This window comes from Emiliania huxleyi (genome assembly GCF_000372725.1).
Source record: "Emiliania huxleyi CCMP1516 chromosome Unknown EMIHUscaffold_15, whole genome shotgun sequence".
NCBI lineage: Eukaryota > Haptophyta > Isochrysidales > Noelaerhabdaceae > Emiliania > Emiliania huxleyi.
In genome coordinates this window covers 56,928-77,540 of record NW_005201092.1, presented here as the reverse complement: position 1 = coordinate 77,540, position 20,613 = coordinate 56,928, and the positions used below count along the sequence as shown (strand labels likewise).

General features: G+C 65.3%; 4 protein-coding genes across 4 annotated transcripts; 2 read left to right on the top strand and 2 right to left on the bottom strand.

Annotated features, from left to right (window-relative positions):
• Positions 1-3,725: 3,725 nt before the first annotated feature.
• On the top strand, positions 3,726-4,163 carry EMIHUDRAFT_63336 (hypothetical protein; the record flags this gene model as incomplete). The annotated part of the gene is made up of 1 exon (XM_005786536.1): positions 3,726-4,163. A coding segment is annotated over one exon (438 nt), but the record flags the coding sequence as incomplete, so codon positions are not given.
• Positions 4,164-9,287: 5,124 nt separating this feature from the next.
• EMIHUDRAFT_462499 (hypothetical protein) lies at positions 9,288-10,526 on the top strand (the record flags this gene model as incomplete). Its single annotated transcript, XM_005786535.1, has 1 exon — positions 9,288-10,526. The coding sequence occupies one exon, from the start codon at positions 9,288-9,290 to the stop codon at positions 10,425-10,427; it is 1,140 nt and encodes a 379-aa protein (XP_005786592.1). The 3' UTR covers positions 10,428-10,526.
• A 1,865-nt stretch (positions 10,527-12,391) lies between these two features.
• On the bottom strand, positions 12,392-13,006 carry EMIHUDRAFT_45574 (YjeF-related protein N-terminus; the record flags this gene model as incomplete). The annotated part of the gene is made up of 1 exon (XM_005786534.1): positions 12,392-13,006. A coding segment is annotated over one exon (615 nt), but the record flags the coding sequence as incomplete, so codon positions are not given.
• A 1,335-nt stretch (positions 13,007-14,341) lies between these two features.
• DAHPS (3-deoxy-7-phosphoheptulonate synthase) lies at positions 14,342-17,771 on the bottom strand (the record flags this gene model as incomplete). The annotated part of the gene is made up of 10 exons (XM_005786533.1): positions 14,342-14,666; positions 14,947-15,045; positions 15,278-15,349; positions 15,699-15,833; positions 16,020-16,058; positions 16,213-16,355; positions 16,445-16,526; positions 16,769-16,873; positions 16,942-17,014; positions 17,341-17,771. 10 exons carry the CDS (start codon positions 17,769-17,771, stop codon positions 14,559-14,561), a joined length of 1,287 nt encoding a protein of 428 aa, XP_005786590.1. The 3' UTR covers positions 14,342-14,558.
• Between the last annotated feature and the right edge of the window lie 2,842 nt (positions 17,772-20,613).

Genomic DNA, 20,613 nt, shown 5'->3' with positions numbered 1-20,613 from the left:
CGCACCTGCCGACCCGCCACCACGGCGGCGAGACGCCTCTTCCGCCACCGCGGCGCCGGTCACAGGCCAGCGCTAGGCAGCTGCCGGCCACACCGGGCCGGATTTGCCGGTACTCGTCGCCTCGGCCCGCGCGGAAGTGTACTCGGAATTGGCCTCGTGGAGCCGGACAGACGACGCAGCCGCGAAGGGCCCGAGGTGCGTCGCCGACGGTGAGGCGGGCTGTGGTTGGAGCCGCCGGGCGGGAGGCGGGCATGGTCCACCAGCGGCATGGCTGCGAGCACGCTGGCCGGCTCCACGGCACTGTGACCGCGCTGAAGCGGCCCTCGGCAAGGCCCCTGAGGCCGCCGGAGAGCCTAAAAGTGTGAGCGGGTGCGTATACAACGGGCAGGACAGTGCTCCCGAGCCGGCTAGGGCGTTGGAGCACCTATGGAATGGCGCCGATCCCGCAGTTTCCCCGGATATTACTCGAACCCGCCGCCACCCGTACCTCGCTCCAAACCAGGCCGGAGCAGCTCTGGTCGTGCTCGGGACGGGGAGAGGAAAGTTCGGGGCACAAGAGTGTCGAGTAAAATCCGGGGAAACTGCGGGATCGGTGCCATTACCCGTGGCCCGGGACCCGGCGGCGAAAGTTTGGTCCCGTTCGGCCACACGGACGTTAGCGGCTGTGGTTTCGGCCTGCACCCTCTCACGGCTCCGAGAGGGGCTCGAGAGGCCGGAGACAGGTCCACCTTGGCGCTCGCGTCGAGCTGCGAGGCCGGATTCGAGGCCGCCAGGCCGTTGGTAGCACCAGATGGAAGGCCCGCACTTGGAGCACTTGGAGTGCAGTTATTAACCTCACATCCAGGGCCGGGGAGCTGAGAAGCGCACCCAGCGGGCCGGATGATCGGTATCGGGTTACGGGCAAGAGAGCTGGTCCCCGGACACAGTTATTGTTATGGTGTTATGGCTCTCGGGGCATAGCAGCCCAAGAGAGCCCTAGCCCCGGGGGTGCGCGTTCGCAGGGAAAGGGCCGTAAAATAATTAAACACGGGTCTAAACACGGGTCTCCGAGGGTTAGCTCCGCGCTCCAGGTTTCCCCTAGCAGCAGAACGCCCGCACTTGGAGCACTTGGAGTGCAGTCGGTAACCTCACATCCAGGGCCAGGGAGCTCAGCGCAGCCGATTTTTATACGCGAAAAGTACCCGACGAACTCACGAGGGAACATGGTCGAGGGGCATGGGCCCTACCGCGGAGGGAGGGGGAGGCGAGGGGGAGGGGGAGGGGGATGGAGGGGAGTGTGAGGGGTATGGGGGCGAGGGAATGGAGGGAGAGAGGAAGAGCAAGGGCGAGAGGGGGCAGGGGACTGGTCGATGGCATACTAGGGGGGGCAGGGTAGTGGGCGGCGATCGCCGCATACCGTCCTATGGCGGCGAGTATCGCTACGCCAGGGAGGACAAGGACGTCGACGTGCGGCTGCTGCTGTTCGAGTCGTTCGGTGGGTTTGGGAAGGGGGTCGGCGAGATCCTCTGGGGGGCGGCGAACGTGCTGCAGAACAAGCTGACGCGGGCCCAGTACCTCGATGAGGTGACTTGGACCACCAAGAGCTGGCTGGGGCTGCAGAAGCAGCGCATCTCAGTCGTTCTTCACACGGCCATCGCAGAGCAGATTGTGAATGAGCTTGCCAGCGGCGAGGGCGGTCGAGTGCACGGAGCTAAGTGCCTCGCCGTCCTCGCGGGAGTCGCTTAGGCGGCTCCAGTGGTGTACCTGTGTTAGTGCCAGTTCGCGCCAGTCCCCTGCGCAGTGTTGTGCGAGGGAGTTTTGCCGTAAAATTCTTTTGCTGTGCGAGGGATTTCTTGTAAAATTCTTTTTCTCCGGCTCCATCAATAGCAGGCTGTGAAGACGCCCTCAGAGAGCTCCGAGCTCGCCGCCGGCCCGAGCCTCGCTCAGGAGGCTTATCTGCCGCCCACACTGGAGGCGGGTGAAGAGCGTGATTGCCGAGAGCGACGCCGACTCTGTCGACAATGGCGTCTCTGCACCAGCGTCTCTTGCATGTGCCGGCCGTTGCCGCCACGCCACCGCCCGCCGCGTTGCACCCTTGGGCCTTGGAGTTTGTGGACGTGGATCTCGAGGCGCAGTACGTGAGCGACAGATTTGTCGCGACGTACGTGCCGCTGGTGCTCTTCTGCGGCGCAGCGACGGTTGCCCTCGTGCTGACGGTGGTGGCCTACCCCGCCTCTCTCGAGCTAAACGCTATCATCGCCTCTGGCGTGAGCATCGTCCTTTGCGCCCGCGTCTGGACACACCGCGACGTTGATCAGCTTCGCGCCCGGCTGCTCTTTGGGCGTGTGTGTGTCTGTGTGGTGACAGGCACTACAATGTGCTTGATCAACTGGCTGCATGCTCATCCCCCTGCGTTGAGCTCGGCTGCGGTTGTCTTCGTTCTGGCCGTGATGTGGTTCTTGGCCCCCATCTACCTACGCCACATCGCCGTCTACACCTCCCACCGCCTCCTCTACTCCGCCGTCTGTTGCGTGGCATTTGCTGCGCTCCCAACGTTCTCCGTACTCGGCCGCCCTGCGGAGCCCGCGTGTCTGGTGGGGGCTCTGCTGCTTGGCGAGGCGGTGGGCTATCTGATCGAGCGTCGCCTGCGCCTCGCCCATCTGAAGCACATCAACGCCCCGCCAGCCGCCGCCACCGTCGCCAGTGCCACGTTCCCACCGTCGCCCGCCGCACCACCGTCCGCCGCGCTGCACCCTTGGACGCTCGAGTTTGCGGACGCGGACCTCGAGGCGCAGTACATAAGCGACAGGTTTGTCGCGACGTACGTGCCGCTGGTGCTCTTCTTCGGTGCGAGCGCTTGGTTGTTGGCGGTGGCCTACCCCGCCTCTCTCGCAGAGAACGCCGTCCTCGTCGCTTGCTTGAGCATCATCCTCGGCGCCCGAGTCTTGATGCACCGGCACGCCGACCAGCTTCGCGCCCGGCTGCTCTTTGGGCGTGCGTGTGTCGGCATGGTTACCTTTGGGTGGATGTGCTACATTCCATGGCGGCATGTCCACCCCCCCGAGCTGAGCTCGGCTGCGTTTGTTCCTGCTATGGCCGTGACGTGGTGCGTGTTCCCCATCTACCTACGTTACGCTGGCTTCCACTACTCCCACCGCCTCCTCGACCTTGTTGTCTTCGGCGCGGGAGTCGCTGCCCAACCAACCTTTTCCGAGCTCGGCCGCCCTGCAGAGCCCGCGTGCCTGGTGGGGGCTCTGCTGCTCGGCGAGACGATTGGACACGCGCTCGAGTCGGGCGCGCGCAGGGCGCATCTAATCGCAGCTCTCTTCGCTACTGCGCCAGAGGGCGACGCCGGGGGGCACGCCGAGATATCGGCCAGCGAGGTGTCCGCACCCGCCCTGCCGCTGGATATCGCCGCTGGATCTCGGCTGGATCTGAGCAGATGACCCTGCCCGCAGGTGACCATCGTCCGGCTGATTGGCCAGGGAGGCCAGGCGGCAGTCTACTCTGGCCGGTGGCTCGGCGTGCCGGTGGCGGTCAAGGTGCCGCGACACTTGCGCGCGAACCACGAGCTGCGCAAAGAGGCGAGCTTCCTCTCGCGGCTCCGCCACCCGTCGGTCTGCGCCCTCTACGGCCACACTCTGCTGCCCGACGGCTCGAGCGCGCTGCTCCTCGAGCTCCTGCCGTCCACCCTCGCCGCCCTGCTCGAGCAGCCGCAGCCTCTCCCCGCCTGCCTCGCCGGCCGCATCGCCAGCGAGGTTGCGGCCGGCATCGCCTTCCTCCACCGCAACAACGTGATGCACCGCGACATCAAGCCCTCCAACGTGCTCCTCGATGGGTCGGCGCACGCCAAGGTGGCCGACTTTGGCATCGCGGCGCTCATCGACAAGACCTCTTCGCGGGCCTCGCCCTCCTCCTCCGCCTCCACCGCCACCGCCTCCTCGGCCTCGCCTCCCTCGCCAGGCCACACGGCCGGCATCGGAACCCGATACTTCATGGCCACCGCACCCTCGCCCCCCTCCCACCCCAGCCGAGCGCCTCTTCACATAGACGGCCGTGAGCAGGCGCCCGAGGTGCGCTCCTCCTCCTCGCTGGTCCAGCGGTCCGCCTACAACGAGCAGTGCGACGTCTACTCGTACGGGATGCTGCTCTGGTCCCTCATGCACCAGAGGCGACGCGCATAGCCGAGAGGCACTGCTGAGATCGGACGCCCCCCGGCTTCTGCTGCCGTCAGAGAGCGCCCTCCCCTCATCTTCCCTGCCAGGCACCCTCGCGACGTGGACGAGTACGAGGCGGGCAGCAGCCTCCATGACCTCCGCCCCGCCACCAGCCTTCTCCCGGACCGCGCGGCATTCGCGGACCTCATCCGGAGCTGCTTGCAGCTGCAGCCCGCGAGCAGGCGAGCTCTCAAGCCTCCATCGCGCCGCGGCCCTCTCTCCGAGCCCGTGTGTGCCTTTTCCCTCTCTCAGCCCCCTCGCACGCCGCTGCTTCGCGCGTCAGGCCTCTGATGGCGGACGTCGCGGCGGACGCGCTGCGCCTGGCGGCGTCCGTCAACGCCCTCGGCTCTGCGGCAGCGAACGCGGTCTTCACCGGCCCCGCGGCGGCACCGGAGGAGGAGGCGATGAGAGAGGGCGCCCGCGAGACGGGGGCGGGCGAAGCGCCTCGGCTCAGACGTCGCGTTCGATGTGCGAGTTAGGCGGGTGGCGGGAGGGTGAGCGAGAGCTTCGAGCTGACAACGCCGTGCTGGCCAACACGGTGACATGATCTGACAACGAGGTGCTGGACAATGCTGGACATCTCGGTGACGGACAACTGAACGCTGCAGCCTCTTGCGCCGAATCTTTGTTATGACTCGACTGGTCGAACGCGGGTAGCGCCGGCAGCGTCGCAGGCTCCCTCACCTACTACTGGAGCGACCTGCCGCTCTCTCCGCCCCCGCGCCCGCCTCCGCGCCGACCCATTTTGTACCGTTTTTTTGCAAGGACATGCTCCGCGCTCCGTGATGTAAATCGAGATCTGTATGCATCGCATGTTTTCTCTAGCTGTCTTTTATCTGTGACCGATACAGTAGGAGTCGTTGGGGTATACGGCAGAACAGACTACACACACCTGATTTTGATGACATTAATTGAGGAAGCCACACTCCCCTCCAGCTCCACCCACTAGCACTACCGGCTCCGGCCGTGGAGCAATAAAGCATTCGGCTTCGGCCAACAACCAATCACCAAACGAAACGGTGCCACTCACGCCCATATACACGGGAGGGTAAAGTTGTGCGCCACGCTGCTCGTAGAGCCCCTGGTAGGAAAACCGACGGCGTCTCTAGGATGGAATCTGGGTTTGGAGATGATCGTTTGGAGATTGAGAAAGGTTCCCTGGGCATATCGGTTCCCTGGGCGTTCACTAGCGCTCGCTTGCCGAAATTTTGGTTCAGTGGATTGAGAACGTCGGTTCGGTGGATCGGCCCAAATCGTCATGTGGGTGGATTTTTATGTGGGTGGATTATAATGCCGGTGGATTGAGAGTTCAGCTGGGTGGATTGAGGCGATGTCAGCTGGGTGGATTGAGATTTGTTGGTCCAGTGGATTTGTCGGTCCAGTGGATTAGCCAAAAGTGTCATCCTTACGCTTGCCGTCGATACTTCCGGGCCGTTGTGCGGGGAGCGAACCTTAACGACCGCCCAGAAGCTTTCTGAGCAAACCAATCGGGCCATGATCATCAGCATATGTCCCCTGCACAACATCGTGGGCGTTTGAGCGGTATTTGAGGAGCACCGCGACTCTGAAGTTCGGCCGGGTGGTCTGCAGACCCCCCCCCCCCCCCGGAGCAGCAGAGGCTCCGTGGGGTCGAAAAGTCGACGCTGGGAGTCGCACTCGTCAAGCCATCGCAGCACCACGCGGTCTGCACGTACCGCCCACATCCCCTCCACCGCTGAGAAGGCGCAGAGCGACCGCCGGGCCGCGTAGTCGTCGTTAAGGAGCGGTTTTTGGAGCCGTACGAAGAGGTCCCAGACGGGCGAACATACGGTTTTTCGATGACCACACGCGATGTGATATCTGCTTTTTGCTAAAAACGGGCCGCCTAGTGCAGCATCACTAGTAGAACACGCAACCACACTGAGAGCTCCACACTAGCCGGTATAGGCGAGAACCGACGGCGTCACGGTCGCTCCTTGCCGAGACAGGCTGGGAGGCACTCGACATCTTTGCCCTCACCGACTCGCTTTGGGAGGCGCTGTCTTGGATATGCAACGGTGGCATAAAGTGAATGATACACCGTCGCATGTCTCTCACCTGGAAGAATGCCAGCAGAAGCAGCAGACTCCGTTCTCTATCTTCACGTCGTCGCACTCCGCCGTAAACGTAGCCATCGAAGTATTGAAGCGTAGTGATGCCACACCACCAGGATACTGATCATTACTTCGTACAGAGGATTCCTAAAAAAAGTGTACATCACCATCGGACGCTCTGTGGCCCGCTGTGCAAAGCAATAGCGGGCCGTCAGGACAGCTCTGGGCTTTCCCCACCCTCTACGTCAGTATCCCCGCAGCACTTGAACGACAGCCCCCCGCAAACCCGACCTGGAGCGCCGTGCAAAGCACTGGCGAGCCGTCAGCAGGGTCGCGGCAGACGCACAGCTCCCTCTATCCCCGCAGCACCACGACAGTTTCCGGCGCTCTGTGGCCCGCCGTGCATGGCGGGCGCTGCAAAACAGACGGTCCGGAGCAGCGCCCCTCGCCCCCAGACCAGTAGCAGCACGGCCCGCGCCCGCGCTAAGATCCCCGACGCAGGCTCAGGCAACGTCGGCTCGCGACGTTTGCGCGATGTAGGATGTACATCAGTCCCCCGGCCCGCAGAGGACGCTCTGTGGCCCGCCGTGCATGGCAGGCCTGCACAGCAGACTCGGGGAGCTCCCTCGGCGTCCGTAGGCTAGCACGGCAAGAACCCCCATACTGTCGGCGTATCTCCTGAGGCGATGCACTAGGACTAGCCACGCATCGGGAAGTAGCACGTGGGCGTCGAGCCGAGAGCGCCACAGTCTTTGCCGATGTAGTAGAGCTGCAGGTGGACAGACTCGACACCGGAGAGGTCGAGTCCGTTGGCGGAGCCGGTCGAGCTGCTGAATGTGTTGACCTATACACGCAAGTCAAGGCAGTGCTCGTTAAGCACCCCTCCGCCGCCACGGTAGATGCCAGTCAGCACCTTGTCGCCTGGGCAGATTGCCCAATTCTCGTCGTGATTCCGGCATCCAGGGCCGCTTGACTTCAAGGCACTGTCGCACCACACGTAATCTCTGTACTCCCTACCGCTGCCTCTGGCACAACTGCCACCGGACCAGCTGGACTCCTTGCAGCACGCTGTGAACACATTTGCAACTTGTGTATCATAGTAGGCAATCGGGTAGTCGCTCGGGCAGCTTCGATACGGCGCACCCCGCGAGTGGGGTAGCTCGACGTTGATGCAGTTGCTCATCGAACCGGAGCCGTCCTTTGCGCCGCAGCAATCGATGGTCTCAATCAACGAGATGGGATCCGAATCGCCTTGTCGCGAGTTCCGCCAGAGGCCGGACCTAACGAGGTTATGGAGAACTCCATCCAAACCCCTTGGGGCGGCACACACTGTGGCTTGGAGCTGCAGCCGGACATCTTATGTGCCGTGTGTCTGTCTGGTGGGTGCAGAGCGACATTTTATGTCAGTGGTGGCCTGGGGCTCGAGCGTGCGATTGTTTATTATGCATCTACGAATGTGGCACATGTACTGGTTGGACGGGCAGCCAGCCCAGCCTCGAGTGTCAAACGACAGCAGGATGTCGACCTTATTGCAGGTGTGCTCGTCTGCGATGCGGCAGCATTTTGCCTCCTCAAGGCAGAAGAGCGACTTGCAGCCACCGACGCTGTTGAGGTGCAAGCCCGCCATGCCGCACCCATCGTTGCACGTGCTCCAGCCTGCGCTGTCGAAGGAGGACCACCAATCTCCACCGCAGAGGTTTTGGTCGCAGGTCCTGCCGTGGACGAGCGAAGCCACCAGGATGACGAGAAAGCGCGACAGCATCGCTGCGCCAGAGGTGACTCGCACCACCCACCTGCGAGCGGGGAGCGGGGCGTCAGGCTGGTGCGCACCAACGGGTGCTGCTGCGCGGTGCGCGGTCGGCCGCCCGGCGGGGTGGATGGCGTTGGCGGCAGCTGGCCTGACCGCTCGAGCAGCTGCACCCCTTCCACGTTGCACCCCCCACAATCTGTACCCCCTTTCCGAGAAATACGCCATGCCGCACCGCGCGCCCGCCCACCGCCCCGCCCAGGCGGGAAAGAGATGTTTTTATTGAATTTTGCAACAAAACTCTCTCTTTCCAAGAAACTGGCTGCCACACACCCTGAGTTGGCGTACACATAACTCAAGGCCACATCCTCCCTGTCGCCCCCCCCAGCACTCCAAGGTGCCAAGAGAACAAACAAGGGCACAACAACACAACAGACGACGACAGGGGCGAACCTACGCGTGAGGCTAGAGCAGGCTTGCTCGTCCTCTAGCAATCTCCGCCGACCGCGAGGCCGGACTAGACCGTGTGTGGGGTCGTGTGAGGTGTCTCTGGTCACTCTCCACAGAGGCTAGCCGCCAGCCGCTAGCCCTATCTCGCACTCACTGGTGGTGACAATTCTATGGGTGAGCGTATGCGAGTCGAGGCGCGTGAGCCGGGGGGACCGGGAGGCGGTAAGCCGTCGTCGCCCGGCGCTGCATGCAGCACCGTGGCGATGGCGCTAAGAGGTTCCTCTTTTCCGCGCCCCCCCCGCAAGGCGCGCGATACACCGAGCCGATTCTTGATCGCATGCCATTGGCATATAACTGGGCTTGGCGTGCGACCTCAGCGCGCCCGCCGTCAGCTCGGCGGGGCGCGCATGTCAGCGAGAGGTTTGCCGGTAGAGCGATCCCGGTCTTGTCGAACGCGAGCCCCACGCCACGGTTGCCAGCCGTGCCTTCGCGAGAGTCGCCCTCGAGCCGCGTCCCGTCGGCACTACCCTCGAGTGCGTGTCGCTTTGGTTGGCGACACCCACTCGTCGAGGGCAGTCCGGCCGACGGGAGCCTGTCGCGCGCCGGCGACGAATGCGGCGTGTGTCGGTGGTTTCGAGTTCGAAGCGACGATGGCACGACCACCGCCCTGCTTCCTGACCGGGCAAGGAGGGGCCTACTCCCGTTCCGCGAGGAACAGGGGGTCTCCCCCTCCCCCGGCCTGAGCAGCGACCCTTTCGCCCGATACCATACCCCGGAAAAAGTTGGAACCCAGGTGTGTGTGTGTTTATGTGATATATATATATGTCACACCACAACCTCGACGCCATTACGGTGCACCAGGCACGCCAGCCCTTCGACGTTCCCGGGCTCGACGACTTCGAGTGGGCGCAGGAAACAGACACGGCCAGCTTCTTCTTCAGCGTCGGAGCGGGCGTGCGCGGGCGCGACCTGCTCGTGCGCATGCTGCCCACGACGCTGTGCGTGCGTTGCCACGGCCGCATCCTCCTCGATGGGCCGCTCGGCGGCACAATTGCACCGGAAGAGAGCGAGTGGGAACTCGTGGACGGATCTCTGCACCTCACGCTGCGCAAGGCGCAGCAGTGCGAGTGGCGGATCCCGATCCGCCAGACGACGGCGACCACCACGCCTGGCACAGCGCCAGCCGCGACCGGCGCGTCCGCGCCCTCAAGGCCGGCCTCGTCTGCCACCGCACCACCACCGCAGCCGCGACGCCTCCCCGCCCTCGACCGCAGCGCGGGCGGCTCCAGCGTCCTCCGCGACGCGTACCGTGCATGGGACCGCTTCGACGAGGCGGGCGCGCTCGCGGCGGTCGAAAACGAGGGCAAGAGCGAGGACAGCATCGGCGTGACCCTCCGGGCGGGGGGCGGCACCGCGGCGCTGCAGTGCACCGACTATGTCAAGGACACCGAGGAGGTCGAGCTGGATGAGGAGCTCGGCCGGAAGCGCTCGTCGCTGCAGGCGACGCTCAACGCGCGCCTCGCCCAGGCCGCCGAGCTCAAGGCCCAGGGGAACCGACTGCTGTCCGATGGCCAGCCGCGCGCGGCACTCGAGAGGTATCTCGAGGGCGAGGGCGCGCTCTGCGCGCTCGAGCATGCGCGGGTGCTCTGCTCGGCGCACATGGTGGGCACGACCGACGCGCTGCTCACCGACCTGCGCGCCAACGCCGCCCAGGCCGCCCTCAAACTCGGCGACTGGGACGCCGCCATCGAGACCGCCACCGCCGTCCTGGAGGCCGTGCCCACGCACGCAAAGGCGCTCTACCGCCGCGCGAGCGCACACGCGAGCCGCGACGGCGACGGGGACGCCAGCAGAGCGCGTGCCGACCTGCGTGCCCTGCTGAAGGTGCAGCCGAGCAATGGCGCAGCGAGCAGGCTACTCGATTCGCTTCCGGCCGATTCGCGTGGTGGTATCATGGTGTGAGATGACAGGTCGGCGATGCACACAACTCACATAAGGGAGAAGAGAAAACGCTAAACGGAATGCGGTTTCGCGCCATTAATTAAAATCATGTATAAGTAGAGGAACGAGTCGAGATGCCTGTTGCCCGTCCGCTGCATGGGCGCTGCGCACGTGCTCATGTCGGGGACGGCTGGGCCGTGCGCGGTGGGGTGCTACGCGCGCTCCATTCGCATCCTCGTCCTCGCTGACCGCGGCTGCACGTGCACCGTGCTCCGCAGCCTCTGGAGCAACGAGCTCGACGAGACCGCCGAGGCCGAGCTCAGCAAAGCGTGGGGCGACCGCGACGGGAAGCTCCATTTCAAACAAAAACGGCCGCGCTCTCAACGGCGACCTCCGCCGCGGCAACAGTCTCAAAGCGGCTCCTAGGCATCAGGGGCCGCTGATGCAGCTGTCGCGCGCGCTCCAATGAGTTACACTTTTTTATCTGAGAGTTACACCGTTTTATGGCCGGCATGAAGTGATCTAGGAGTAGAGTCGAGGAATATAGAGGGCGCCCCGAGCGTAGGGTGCCCACAGGGCCCAAAAAAAGAAAGGAAAAAAGAAATGGGGCACCCCCGATCGCAGCACTTCGTGTTGGCCAGTCGAGAAATTGAGAGTGTGACTAGGAGGGTGGGACGCTGGGGATTCTCAAAGGTATACCCTTGGAATGGCCGGATCCAGCCTTAAAAGTACGAGATCGCGCGCGCTTCGCGCGCTGCACCGCCTATTCTCCGCGGCTGTGTGACGCGCGCGTGCCGTGTACCAGCAGGGTTGGGCGCGCGCGGCGCGACGGCGCCCGCGAGGGAAGGCGCGGGTGCAGCGGCCGCCGGCGGCCGTGCCGCCCGCCAGCCGGCGCAGCAGCGGCCAGCGCAGCGGCCGCCGGCGCAGCAGCCAGAGCAGCCGGTGCGCGCCTTGCGAGGCGAGTACTGCCGCCCGGCAGCCTTGAGGCGGCCGGGCGGCAGTACTCGTTGGACTTTGCGAGCCGTGCGCGCGCCGAGGCGCCCGCGGCGCGCGCCCGCCCGGCTGCTAGTAGGAGGCGGCGCAATATGGCCTATAGTACAGCCCTTGAGGAGGAGGAAGAGGCTGGCTGGCAGTGCTGTATGCCGCCGAGGGGCAGTTTTTGGGTGCTGTCACGGGCCCAGGGGGCTGCAGAAGGCGTCCGCAGCCGGAACAACCCGCCCCCCCAGCCGAGGCCGGTCGAAGCCCACTTGAGTGCAGCCATGAGGAGTCCTCTTGGTGCTCCTGGCGCCCGTTGGAATGGCGAGCGCGCGCCGATGGGGGGGGGGGGGGGTCTTGCTTGCTCCACACCGAGCGCCATCGGTCCGGACCGGTGCACTCACCGAGGGGTGGCCTGCACAAGGTCTGTGCCGCGGGCGCTCGGCGCCAAGTGCAGTGTCACGCTCGTGCTCGCGCGTGACAAACCGGGGAACCCTCTTTTCCTATGTACTCGGTCCCCCAACGGAAGAGGCCTCGCTCCTATTGGAACTGGCCAACATCAGATTTGCCTCGTGCGTCCCTTTTTGAGTCGAAAAGCTATTTTCTTTTGGGTCCTGTGGGCACCCTACCGAGCGTGAAGTTTCCTTTAGACGACGATTCACTACCCTCAGATCCCACTCCGGGCGTGGAATGAGATCAGCTCTCACTCTCAATACGCGACGGCGGGCTCGTCGGGAGGTGCACGGGAGTGCGTTGCACGCACGGGTTGATGGTCAAGGGGGGAGGGCGCTCGGCTCGGGGCCTCGCCCCGAGCACCCACGACTATATAAGAAACCCCGCAGCGTGATTTGAGAGCGAAGACACGTCAGAGTTTTGCAACCGCCGGACCCGAGGCACGTCGTGAATCTATACGGTGTGAAGCATCTTTGGCCCGCCCGAACCTAAACCAACCGCACGACCTGGCTACTTCCCCAGGCCGTTTGTGGCAGCAGCCCGTGCGCCTCGCCCACCTCCGGCGGCATGAGCACCTTACCCAGAAAGTGCGCCGTGCCGTCAAAGGCCGACGCACAGCGCTTGGGCGCAGTGAGCGAGACGAGGACCGACGGCCGCAGTTCAGCTCCGCCTCCAGTCTTTGGCGGGCCCGCGTCCACGTCCCAGCCCGACGGCACGTCGACGGCGACAATGTGCGGGAAGGCGCTCATGCTCGAGAGCACCTCGCCAAACGGCGCTCGCAGCGGCGGCCGGAAGCTGAAGCCGAACACCGCGTCGACGACGACGGTGGTGCGCGAGGGCGGCGGGAGCGCGTCGACGAAGCGGACACCCATCTGCTCGAGCGATGCGGCGAGGCCCACGTAGAGCGCGCCGCCGTTTCGCTTCGGGTAGTAGGCGCTGACCGAATATCCGAGGCTGGCAAGGTGCCGAGCGGTTACCATGCCATCTCCGCCGTTACCGCCAGGACCGAGGACCGCGAGCACGTTTGGGTATGCATTCGGTGGGTAGATAGCGAGTACTGCGTGCGCGACCGCGAGGCCACTGAGCTCCATGAGGCTCTCGACGCTCAGGCCAGGAGTCGGCATGAGCGCTGCGTCCACATCGGCAGCCTCCTGCTGTGAGAGGTGCTTCAGTGGCGCAGCTGGCACGCGCGGAACATTGGCGCAGACGTCAGCAGCTGATTCAGCAGGCTTCTCGTGTGCGAGCAGCGCGAGCAGGCAAAGCAGCGACGTGCAGCCCAGCAGCAGCGCGGCGCGTGTGCCTGACGCCGGCACCGTCGGCAGCATTGGACGTTTTGACGGCACCGTCGGCAGCATTGGACGTTTTGACGGCGGGAAAGTTGCAACTTTGCGTTACTTGACATGGCCGCGAGCGGCCGGGCGCGCGAAGCCGGCGCTCTCTGCCTGCCAACCTTAGCGGGAGAGGCCGCGTCGGTCACGGCGACGGCAACGGCGCTGGCGAAGCGGGCGGCGTCCTCCGAGCGGTTGCCGCGGCCGCCACCGTCGCGGTTCAGCATCTCGCCGACGTTTGCCATCATCTGACGCTCGGCGGAGGCGTCCTCGGAGAGGATCAGGCCGGCGGCCGGGTTGAGCAGGCGCAGCTCTGGGTCGCGGGCTTGGCCGCCCATCACAGCCGCCGCCTCCTTGAGGTGGCCGCACCGCACCATCACCTTCAAGTACTTGGAGGCCTGCAGCTGCGCGTGCGACGCCGCCTTCCGCGCCGCCTCCGCGCTCATTCGAGCCCGCCCGAGCGCGTCGTCGCAAAGGCCGCGTGCCGCCCCTCCGCCGTCGCACCGAGGTCTTGAGGGAGATCAGCGGCCAGCTCCGCCAGCTTCCGCTTCTTCGCCCGCGCCGCCCCCGCACGCTTGGAGGCTCGGCGCCATGTCCGCCGGCTGCCTCGGCATGCCTGCGGTCGCGCTTGCGCCGCGCGGCCTGCTTTTGGCCCACGGCCGGCGGCCGCTCGTCGGCACGCTCGACGGGCGCGGCGGGCGGCTCCTCGACGTGCGACGGCTCGATCGCGGCCGCCGGAGCCCTCGAGCGAGTAGTAGCACGCACCGCTTCCACGTATCGCGCCCGTTTGGCCTTCTGGCCAGTGTCCCAGCCCTGTCCTCTCTTCTTTTGGCCACTCCTGGGATGCCGCCGAAGCGCGGCCGAGCCCCTCTTTTTCCTTGACTTTGTGGCAGTTCCGCCGGCGCCCTCGGGCATGAGGCACTCGGTCTAGCGGGTTCGGCGCACTCAGTGGGGCCCAGGGAGTGCGTGTATCGCCCGACCGGCGGCGTCCCGCTGATGAGGGCCGCGCTGGAGCTGCCAAACATGGCGGGCACCCCAATCTGAGACATTTTCGACGCTTTTGTCCCATATACTCGTGCAAGCTGCAACTACCCAACTCACCCTCCAGCTCCACACCCCGTACTCTATGCCGTAAACGCCTTGCCCTTGGAAATGCGGTTCGGCTAGCTGGCACCCTACTGAGGCATTTTATATCGATATAGTTCAAACACAAAAAAAAGACGTCCGGCAAAGCCGTAAGGTTACCGATGCACGGCCTACGCTGAGATGTCTCGATCCCGCCGCGTCAGTAAATCATGGATGGGGTACTGCCGAACAGCCTTGCACCCTCTCCGCGCAAGCTCGCTGCGGACACAGCTGCAGGCTCTCGGCTGCGGCGCGCTGCAGCGCGCACCGCTCAGCGCGCACCGAGGGCGTTCGCGATGACGAGCGACGCCTCGATGGACTGCGCGTAGTTGAGGCGCGGGTCGCAGTACGTGTCGTACTGCCGGGTGAGCATGTCCTCCTGAGAGCACCACGCGGTGGGGCAAAGTCAAGGCGGCCGGGGTGTGCCCCCCAGGGGGGGGGGGGGGGGGTAAGCCGTCATCGCCCGGCGCTGCTCGCAGCGCTCTGGGTGGTGGCGGCGGCGCTCCAAGAGTGGCGCTCTTGGGAAGAGGCTCCTCCTCTCCCCCTCCCCCCTCCCCCCAAGGCGCGAGACACACGCGTCAAGCGGAGGAGCACACGGGAGGCGCGAGTCGGGAGGCAGGGATGGTGGCGGCAGGAGCGGCGGCGGGGGGGCGAAGCTCCTCGATGTTGACGACGCCGCCCGTGCATTCGGTCACCGCGGCTTGGCCCGTCATCTCCAGATGGACTCCCGCGAGCGTCGAGCCGCTCTCGCGGTGCACCTGAGGAGATTCGCCGAGATTGGACGAGATTGGACGAGATTAGACGAGAGTGGAGCCGCTCTCGCGGCGCGGCGCCCCCGTGCTGGCACACCTCGGCCATACCACAGCGTCGAATCTCGGCGACTCGCGGCGACTCTCGGCGGATCTCGGCGGATCTCGGCGGATCTCGGCGACTCCCGGCGGATCTCGGCGACTCTCGGGTGATCTCGGCGGATCTCGGGTGATCTCGCACCTGTAGCGCGCGCGACACCTCGGCCATCACGTCGTCGAACTTGCGCGTCTTGAGCTTGCACGACGCTGTGACCTGCAGCCCACCGCGCGTGATGAGGTGATGACTCATTGAGCTGTTGCGCGCTCTTGAGCTCGCACGACGCTGTGGTCGTGGCGTCTAGGAAGTGTCCAGGTAGTGTCGTAGGAAGATGTCTAGGAGGAAGGAGGTGTCGTAGGAAGATGTCTAGGAGGAAGGAGGTGTCGTAGGAAGATGTGTCGGAGGACACCGTGTTGCCGTGCACGTCTCTCGGCTAGATCTCGGCTAGATCTCGGCAGCTCTCGGCTAGCTCTCGGCTATCTCTCGGCTATCTCTCGGCTAGCTCTCGGCTAGCTCTCGGCTAGATCTCGGCTAGATCTCGGCTAGATCTCGGCTTCGTCTCGACCGTGTTGCCGTGCACGCCGTCGCACTGCCAGACGACCGGCACGCCGCTCTCCTGCACCGCCTTGATGTGGGCGGGAAGCAGCGCGGCGACCTTCTCGGCGCCGTAGCGGGTGATGAGCACCAGCCGCCCCTCCACCTTGTCCGGGGCGAGGACCGCAAGTCAGTCACTCACCCGTTTGGCCATCCACTAGTCAGTGTGCCTCGTGTCGGCTCCCGAGCCAATCGTGTGCAGCGTGTGTGTGCGTGTGGGCCCGTCCTCCATGCTTGGAGGTGTGTAAGACTGACTGACTGACTGACTGACTAGTCCGCGCCGCCCCTCCACCTTGTCTGGGTTGAGGATGGCGCACAGCTCCTTCAGCTCCTGCGGCAGAGAACAGCAGCGGTGAGGAGGAGGGTGTGGGTGGGTGTGTGTGCTGTCCTCGCGCACAGCTCCGTCCCCTCCTGCGGCTGCATCGACGGCCCAACCTTGACGCCGATCGGGTTGCGGATGCCGCGAAAGTACTCGACGTGCCTACCCCGCGCTCAAAACACAGCTCATCGACTTGCCTGACGATCGGGTTGCGGATGCCGCGAAAGTACTCCGCGCGCCCGCCGAGCAGCTGGCGCGTGCGGTCGCCGATCCAGACCATGTGCGCCGACAGGTTGTAGTGCCCCTTGCCTGTGGGCGGCAGGGCGGCGCTGTGAGCCGGCAGCCGCGTTGTGAGTGCCGGACCCCAAATCTCCCCAAATCTCCCCCAGTCTCCCCACGTCTCCCCCTTGGCTGTGGCATCTGCTGCCCCTCGCCTGCGACCGGCCGCGTCAGCGCCTCCTCGAGGTCGAGCTGCATAGCCTGTTCACAGCCAGCACTGTGTGAACAGACGCCGCTCACACGCGCACCGCCTCCCAAAGTCGTCGAGCTGCAGATCTCCCCATATCTCCCCAGATCTCCCCAGATCTCCCGCCACATGACCGAGCGAGATCTCCCCATATCTCCCCAGATCTCCCCATACCTCCCGCCACATGACCGAGTGAGATCTCCCCAGATCTCCCCAGATCTCCCCAGATCTCCCTCGCCTCGTGCGCTGTGAAGACGCCAGGCTTGGTGGCCGCCGCGGCCGCCTTCGCCTTGTCCGCCGCCTTGCTCCACGCGGCGTAGTGCGGCGACGGCTTGAGGAAGTCGACGTCGAGGTCGCCCACCTGTTGAGTGCATTGGTTGATTCGGAGACTGGGATCCACCGAGGCAGTCCCTGGCCGGGGTTGTCCACCGTCGAAGCGCCGAAATCGTCCGCCATCTGCAGCCCGCGCATCGTGTTGAGCGTGGCGCACGAGTGCCAGTACCTGCCCACGGGGTGCGGTTGTCAACTCGGCGGACGGGCAGCTAAGGGGGCGTCGACCTCGATTTGATTCGGAATTGATCTTGAGGGGTGCACAGGCGCTGTCCACACTCACACGAGGTGCTTCTTCTCGGGCAGCGGTCGTATGTCGGCTAGATCTCATCTCTCGGCGGTGTCTCGCCTCCGATCTGCCAGAGCTGGAGAGTGGCGCCCACAGCTCGGCTAAATCTCTCGGCTATCTCGGCTATATCTCGCCCCTGCAGCAGCCGGTCCGGGTCCCAGGCGCGGTCGGTCGGCGCGTAGCCGTTGATGTTCTCGCCCTTGTACGACTTGATCTCGCCGAAGGAGGCGTGCTTCTCCACCGGCGACGAGCGCGGCTTCCCGTACTGCCCCGCCATCCGCGCCACCCTCACCGTCGGCATGCCGGTCGCGCTCTCCATCAGCGCGCCCATCTGCACGATCAGCTTGAGCTGGGCCTCGAGGTAGTCGGCGGTGCAGTCCATGAAACGCTCGGCGCAGTCGCCGCCCTGCACGATGAACTTCTCGCCGCGAGCGGCCGCCGCGAGCTGCTCCCGCAGCGCATCCACCTCGCCGGGCTGCACGAGCGGCGGAACCTTGGAGAGCTTGTCCATCGTCGCCGCGTACGAGTCCTGGCTGTCCTCGTACGTGGCCATCTGCAGCGTCTCGCAGCTGCGCCACGAGCCGGGCGACCACTTGCGCGCACCGACTGTCGCCACCGTCTCAACCTCCATCGGCGCCATCGGAGACTGAACGAGGTCGAAACAGTGTGGTGGGCCTACTCTGTGAATACGTTTTCCACGTATTCCAAATGACCTCCCAGAGGCCTGTATTCCACCCGTATTCGCTGGTAGGGTCGATTCCGCGGTACGGGACCCCTCGATCGTCTCGCCCTCCCTCACTGGTGTGTTCATTGGGGGGGGTCATAACAAACACGGTACATACAGGATCGAGGTGCACGCTGCAGGAGCAGTGTCGTCCCCCCTCTCCCCGACGGCGATGGCGGTGTGAGCGATCGAGCTACAAGAGGAGCTTGCTTGGTCAGCACACAGCAGGATCCGGGATAGTCAGGCGCACTACCTCACTGGGCCTGAGATCACCACACGCACGACAGCATCCCGTCACCGTCTCGGGTTTGCGTGGAAGCGTGGTCCGCGCGCATGGCATACAGGCGTTCGCCAGACAGCGCAGAGGCTGGCGACCGGGGAAGGACTAGCTCAAGGGCAACACAGCGTCACCAGCCGTTGGCGCGCAGAACGAGTCTGCGCCCCCCGGTTGGGACGAGTGCGCGACGCGGACGAACCGCTCAATGTGGCCGGCTAAAAAATTAAAAAAGAAATCATGACGGGGGTGAAGGTGGGGTACTATACCAACTAAGTGATGGCTGGTGGTACTCTCCTGCAACCATAGTCCTTCCTGTGACATGGCAGGCCACTCTCAAGCCCTACAAGCACCAGATCACCTCACTTGGGGAGGGTTGACATCGTGATTTCGGTGGAAAATTTCTTTTTCTGCTGTGAAAATTCCGGCGTGAAGAGAGAGGGGAAACCCCGACGGTGGTGGGAGGGCCCAGACCCTGCTACCCTACCTACCCCGTCATGAGGTCCGCCCAAGCAAAAAGAAATACTCTACACCTGGCTTAGGCAAACTTATGGGTAGAGGGTACTTATGCTGTGGGTGGTGACTTTCTTTTTTTTCGGTGTACTAACTCTCAAGACTCTCCCCTCCAGAGCTGTGGGTCCCTTTTGAGGCTCCCAGCAGCCACAGGGACGATGGGGGCCCCGGGGCGTTTTTCATGTTTCCCAATTCGAGGGGCTTGACCCAACTTGTTTTGGCAGTCGCGCGTCCTCAACAATAACCGCGGCAGGTAAACTCGGGGGAGGTTGGGGGGGTGCTTTTTCTCAAAAAAAGGGGCTCGCTGGGGCAACTTGTCTTGTTGGTGGGGGGGCCCCCCCCCCCCCCCCCCACCCCACACACCCCACACCCACAAGACACACAAGACACACAAGACACACACACCCCACTCGGTAAACGGAGACCACGCGCCCGCGCACTCTTGCCCCACCGGGCTCGCACTTGCGGGGGGCGGGCTCCCTGCCTGTGTCTTTGGGCGTGTGGAGCAGTATGCGGGGGGTAGACTGCCTGACTCCTGCCCCACACACACCCGCGAGGGGGAGGCATTGACCTGAGCCCTCAGGCGGCGATCTGGACCATCGCGGGCTACTCCTCCGCACGTGACTTTTGGAATCGACCAGCAGGCTGCCCGCATGATGGTTGGGATGTCCAAACGCCACCATCTTGGCTCTTGCGACCTCAAACCCGCGAGCTGTATGGGTGGTCCTGACGTCGACAGACGCCCGAGGACCACGGTGAAGCTGAGCCGGAACGGGTCGACAAGTCTCGTCTGAGCCCGTCGAGACCAGCAGGCTGCCCGCATGGACCACCGGCCCGTCAATGTAGTGGAGCGTCTTGCACAGCGGCTCGCGCGCTAGCGCAAAGGAGCCGAGCGCGTGCCACGCGTGCTTGGCCACACACTCCACCGCAGCCACGACGCGGCGGGCAGCGGTGCATGCGGAGGCGGAGGCGGCGCAGAGCGACGCGAGGAGGTACGGCTGCGCGATCGCGTTGAGCTTGACTAGCGGCAGCGAGTTGAACGACGTGACGACGCCGTCGACGACGGGGAAGCCGCCGCGCTGCATGAGCGGGCTGTGCAAGCCGCGGCCGCTCGTCGCGCGCACGGAGAGAACGGCGTGCGGCTCGGGCTCCGCCGCGCCACGCCCCACGGCCCAAACGAGCTCGCCGACGCGCACGTCCTTCGCCTGCTTGAGCTGCTTGCAGCACGTCTCTCCGACGGGGAGGTGGTGCGTCGGCGTGAGCCGCAGCGTCGTGTTGGCTGAGGTGGCGAGAGCGAGGAAGAGGGCGCCCTCCGCGCTGTGGTCGGCGAGCGACCACGGCGTGACGACGTCGAAGCCGAGCGTGCCGTCCGCCCAACCGACGAGGATGGCGTCGCCCTCGCGCAACTCGTCGAGGCGGACGGTGCGCCCATCGCGAAGGGCGGCGGTGGCCGAGCTGGGGAAGCACGGCGGATCAGGTAGCACGGGATCCACGTCAGGCGGCGGTGAGGTTGACGGCGGTGAGGGCGGCGGCGGCGGTGAGGGCGGCGGTGGTGGACTGGGCGGCGGCGGCGAGGCGGAGGGGGGCGGCGGAGACGGCGAGGGGGACGGAGGCGGCGGGGAGGGCGATGCGGAGGGAGGCGGCGGCGACGGCGAGGCGGACGGCGGCGGCGGTGAGGGCGAGGCGGACGGCGGCGGCGGGGAGGGCGATGCGGATGGCGGCGGCGGGGAGGGCGAGGCGGACGGCGGCGGCGGGGAGGGCGATGCGGATGGCGGCGGCAGGGAGGGCGAGGCGGAGGGAGGCGGCGGCGACGGCGAGGCGGACGGCGGCGGCGGTGAGGGCGAGGCGGACGGCGGCGGCGGTGAGGGCGAGGCGGACGGCGGCGGCGGGGAGGGCGAGGCGGATGGCGGCGGCGGGGAGGGCGAGGCGGAGGGAGGCGGCGGCGACAGCGAGGCGGACGGCGGCGGCGGT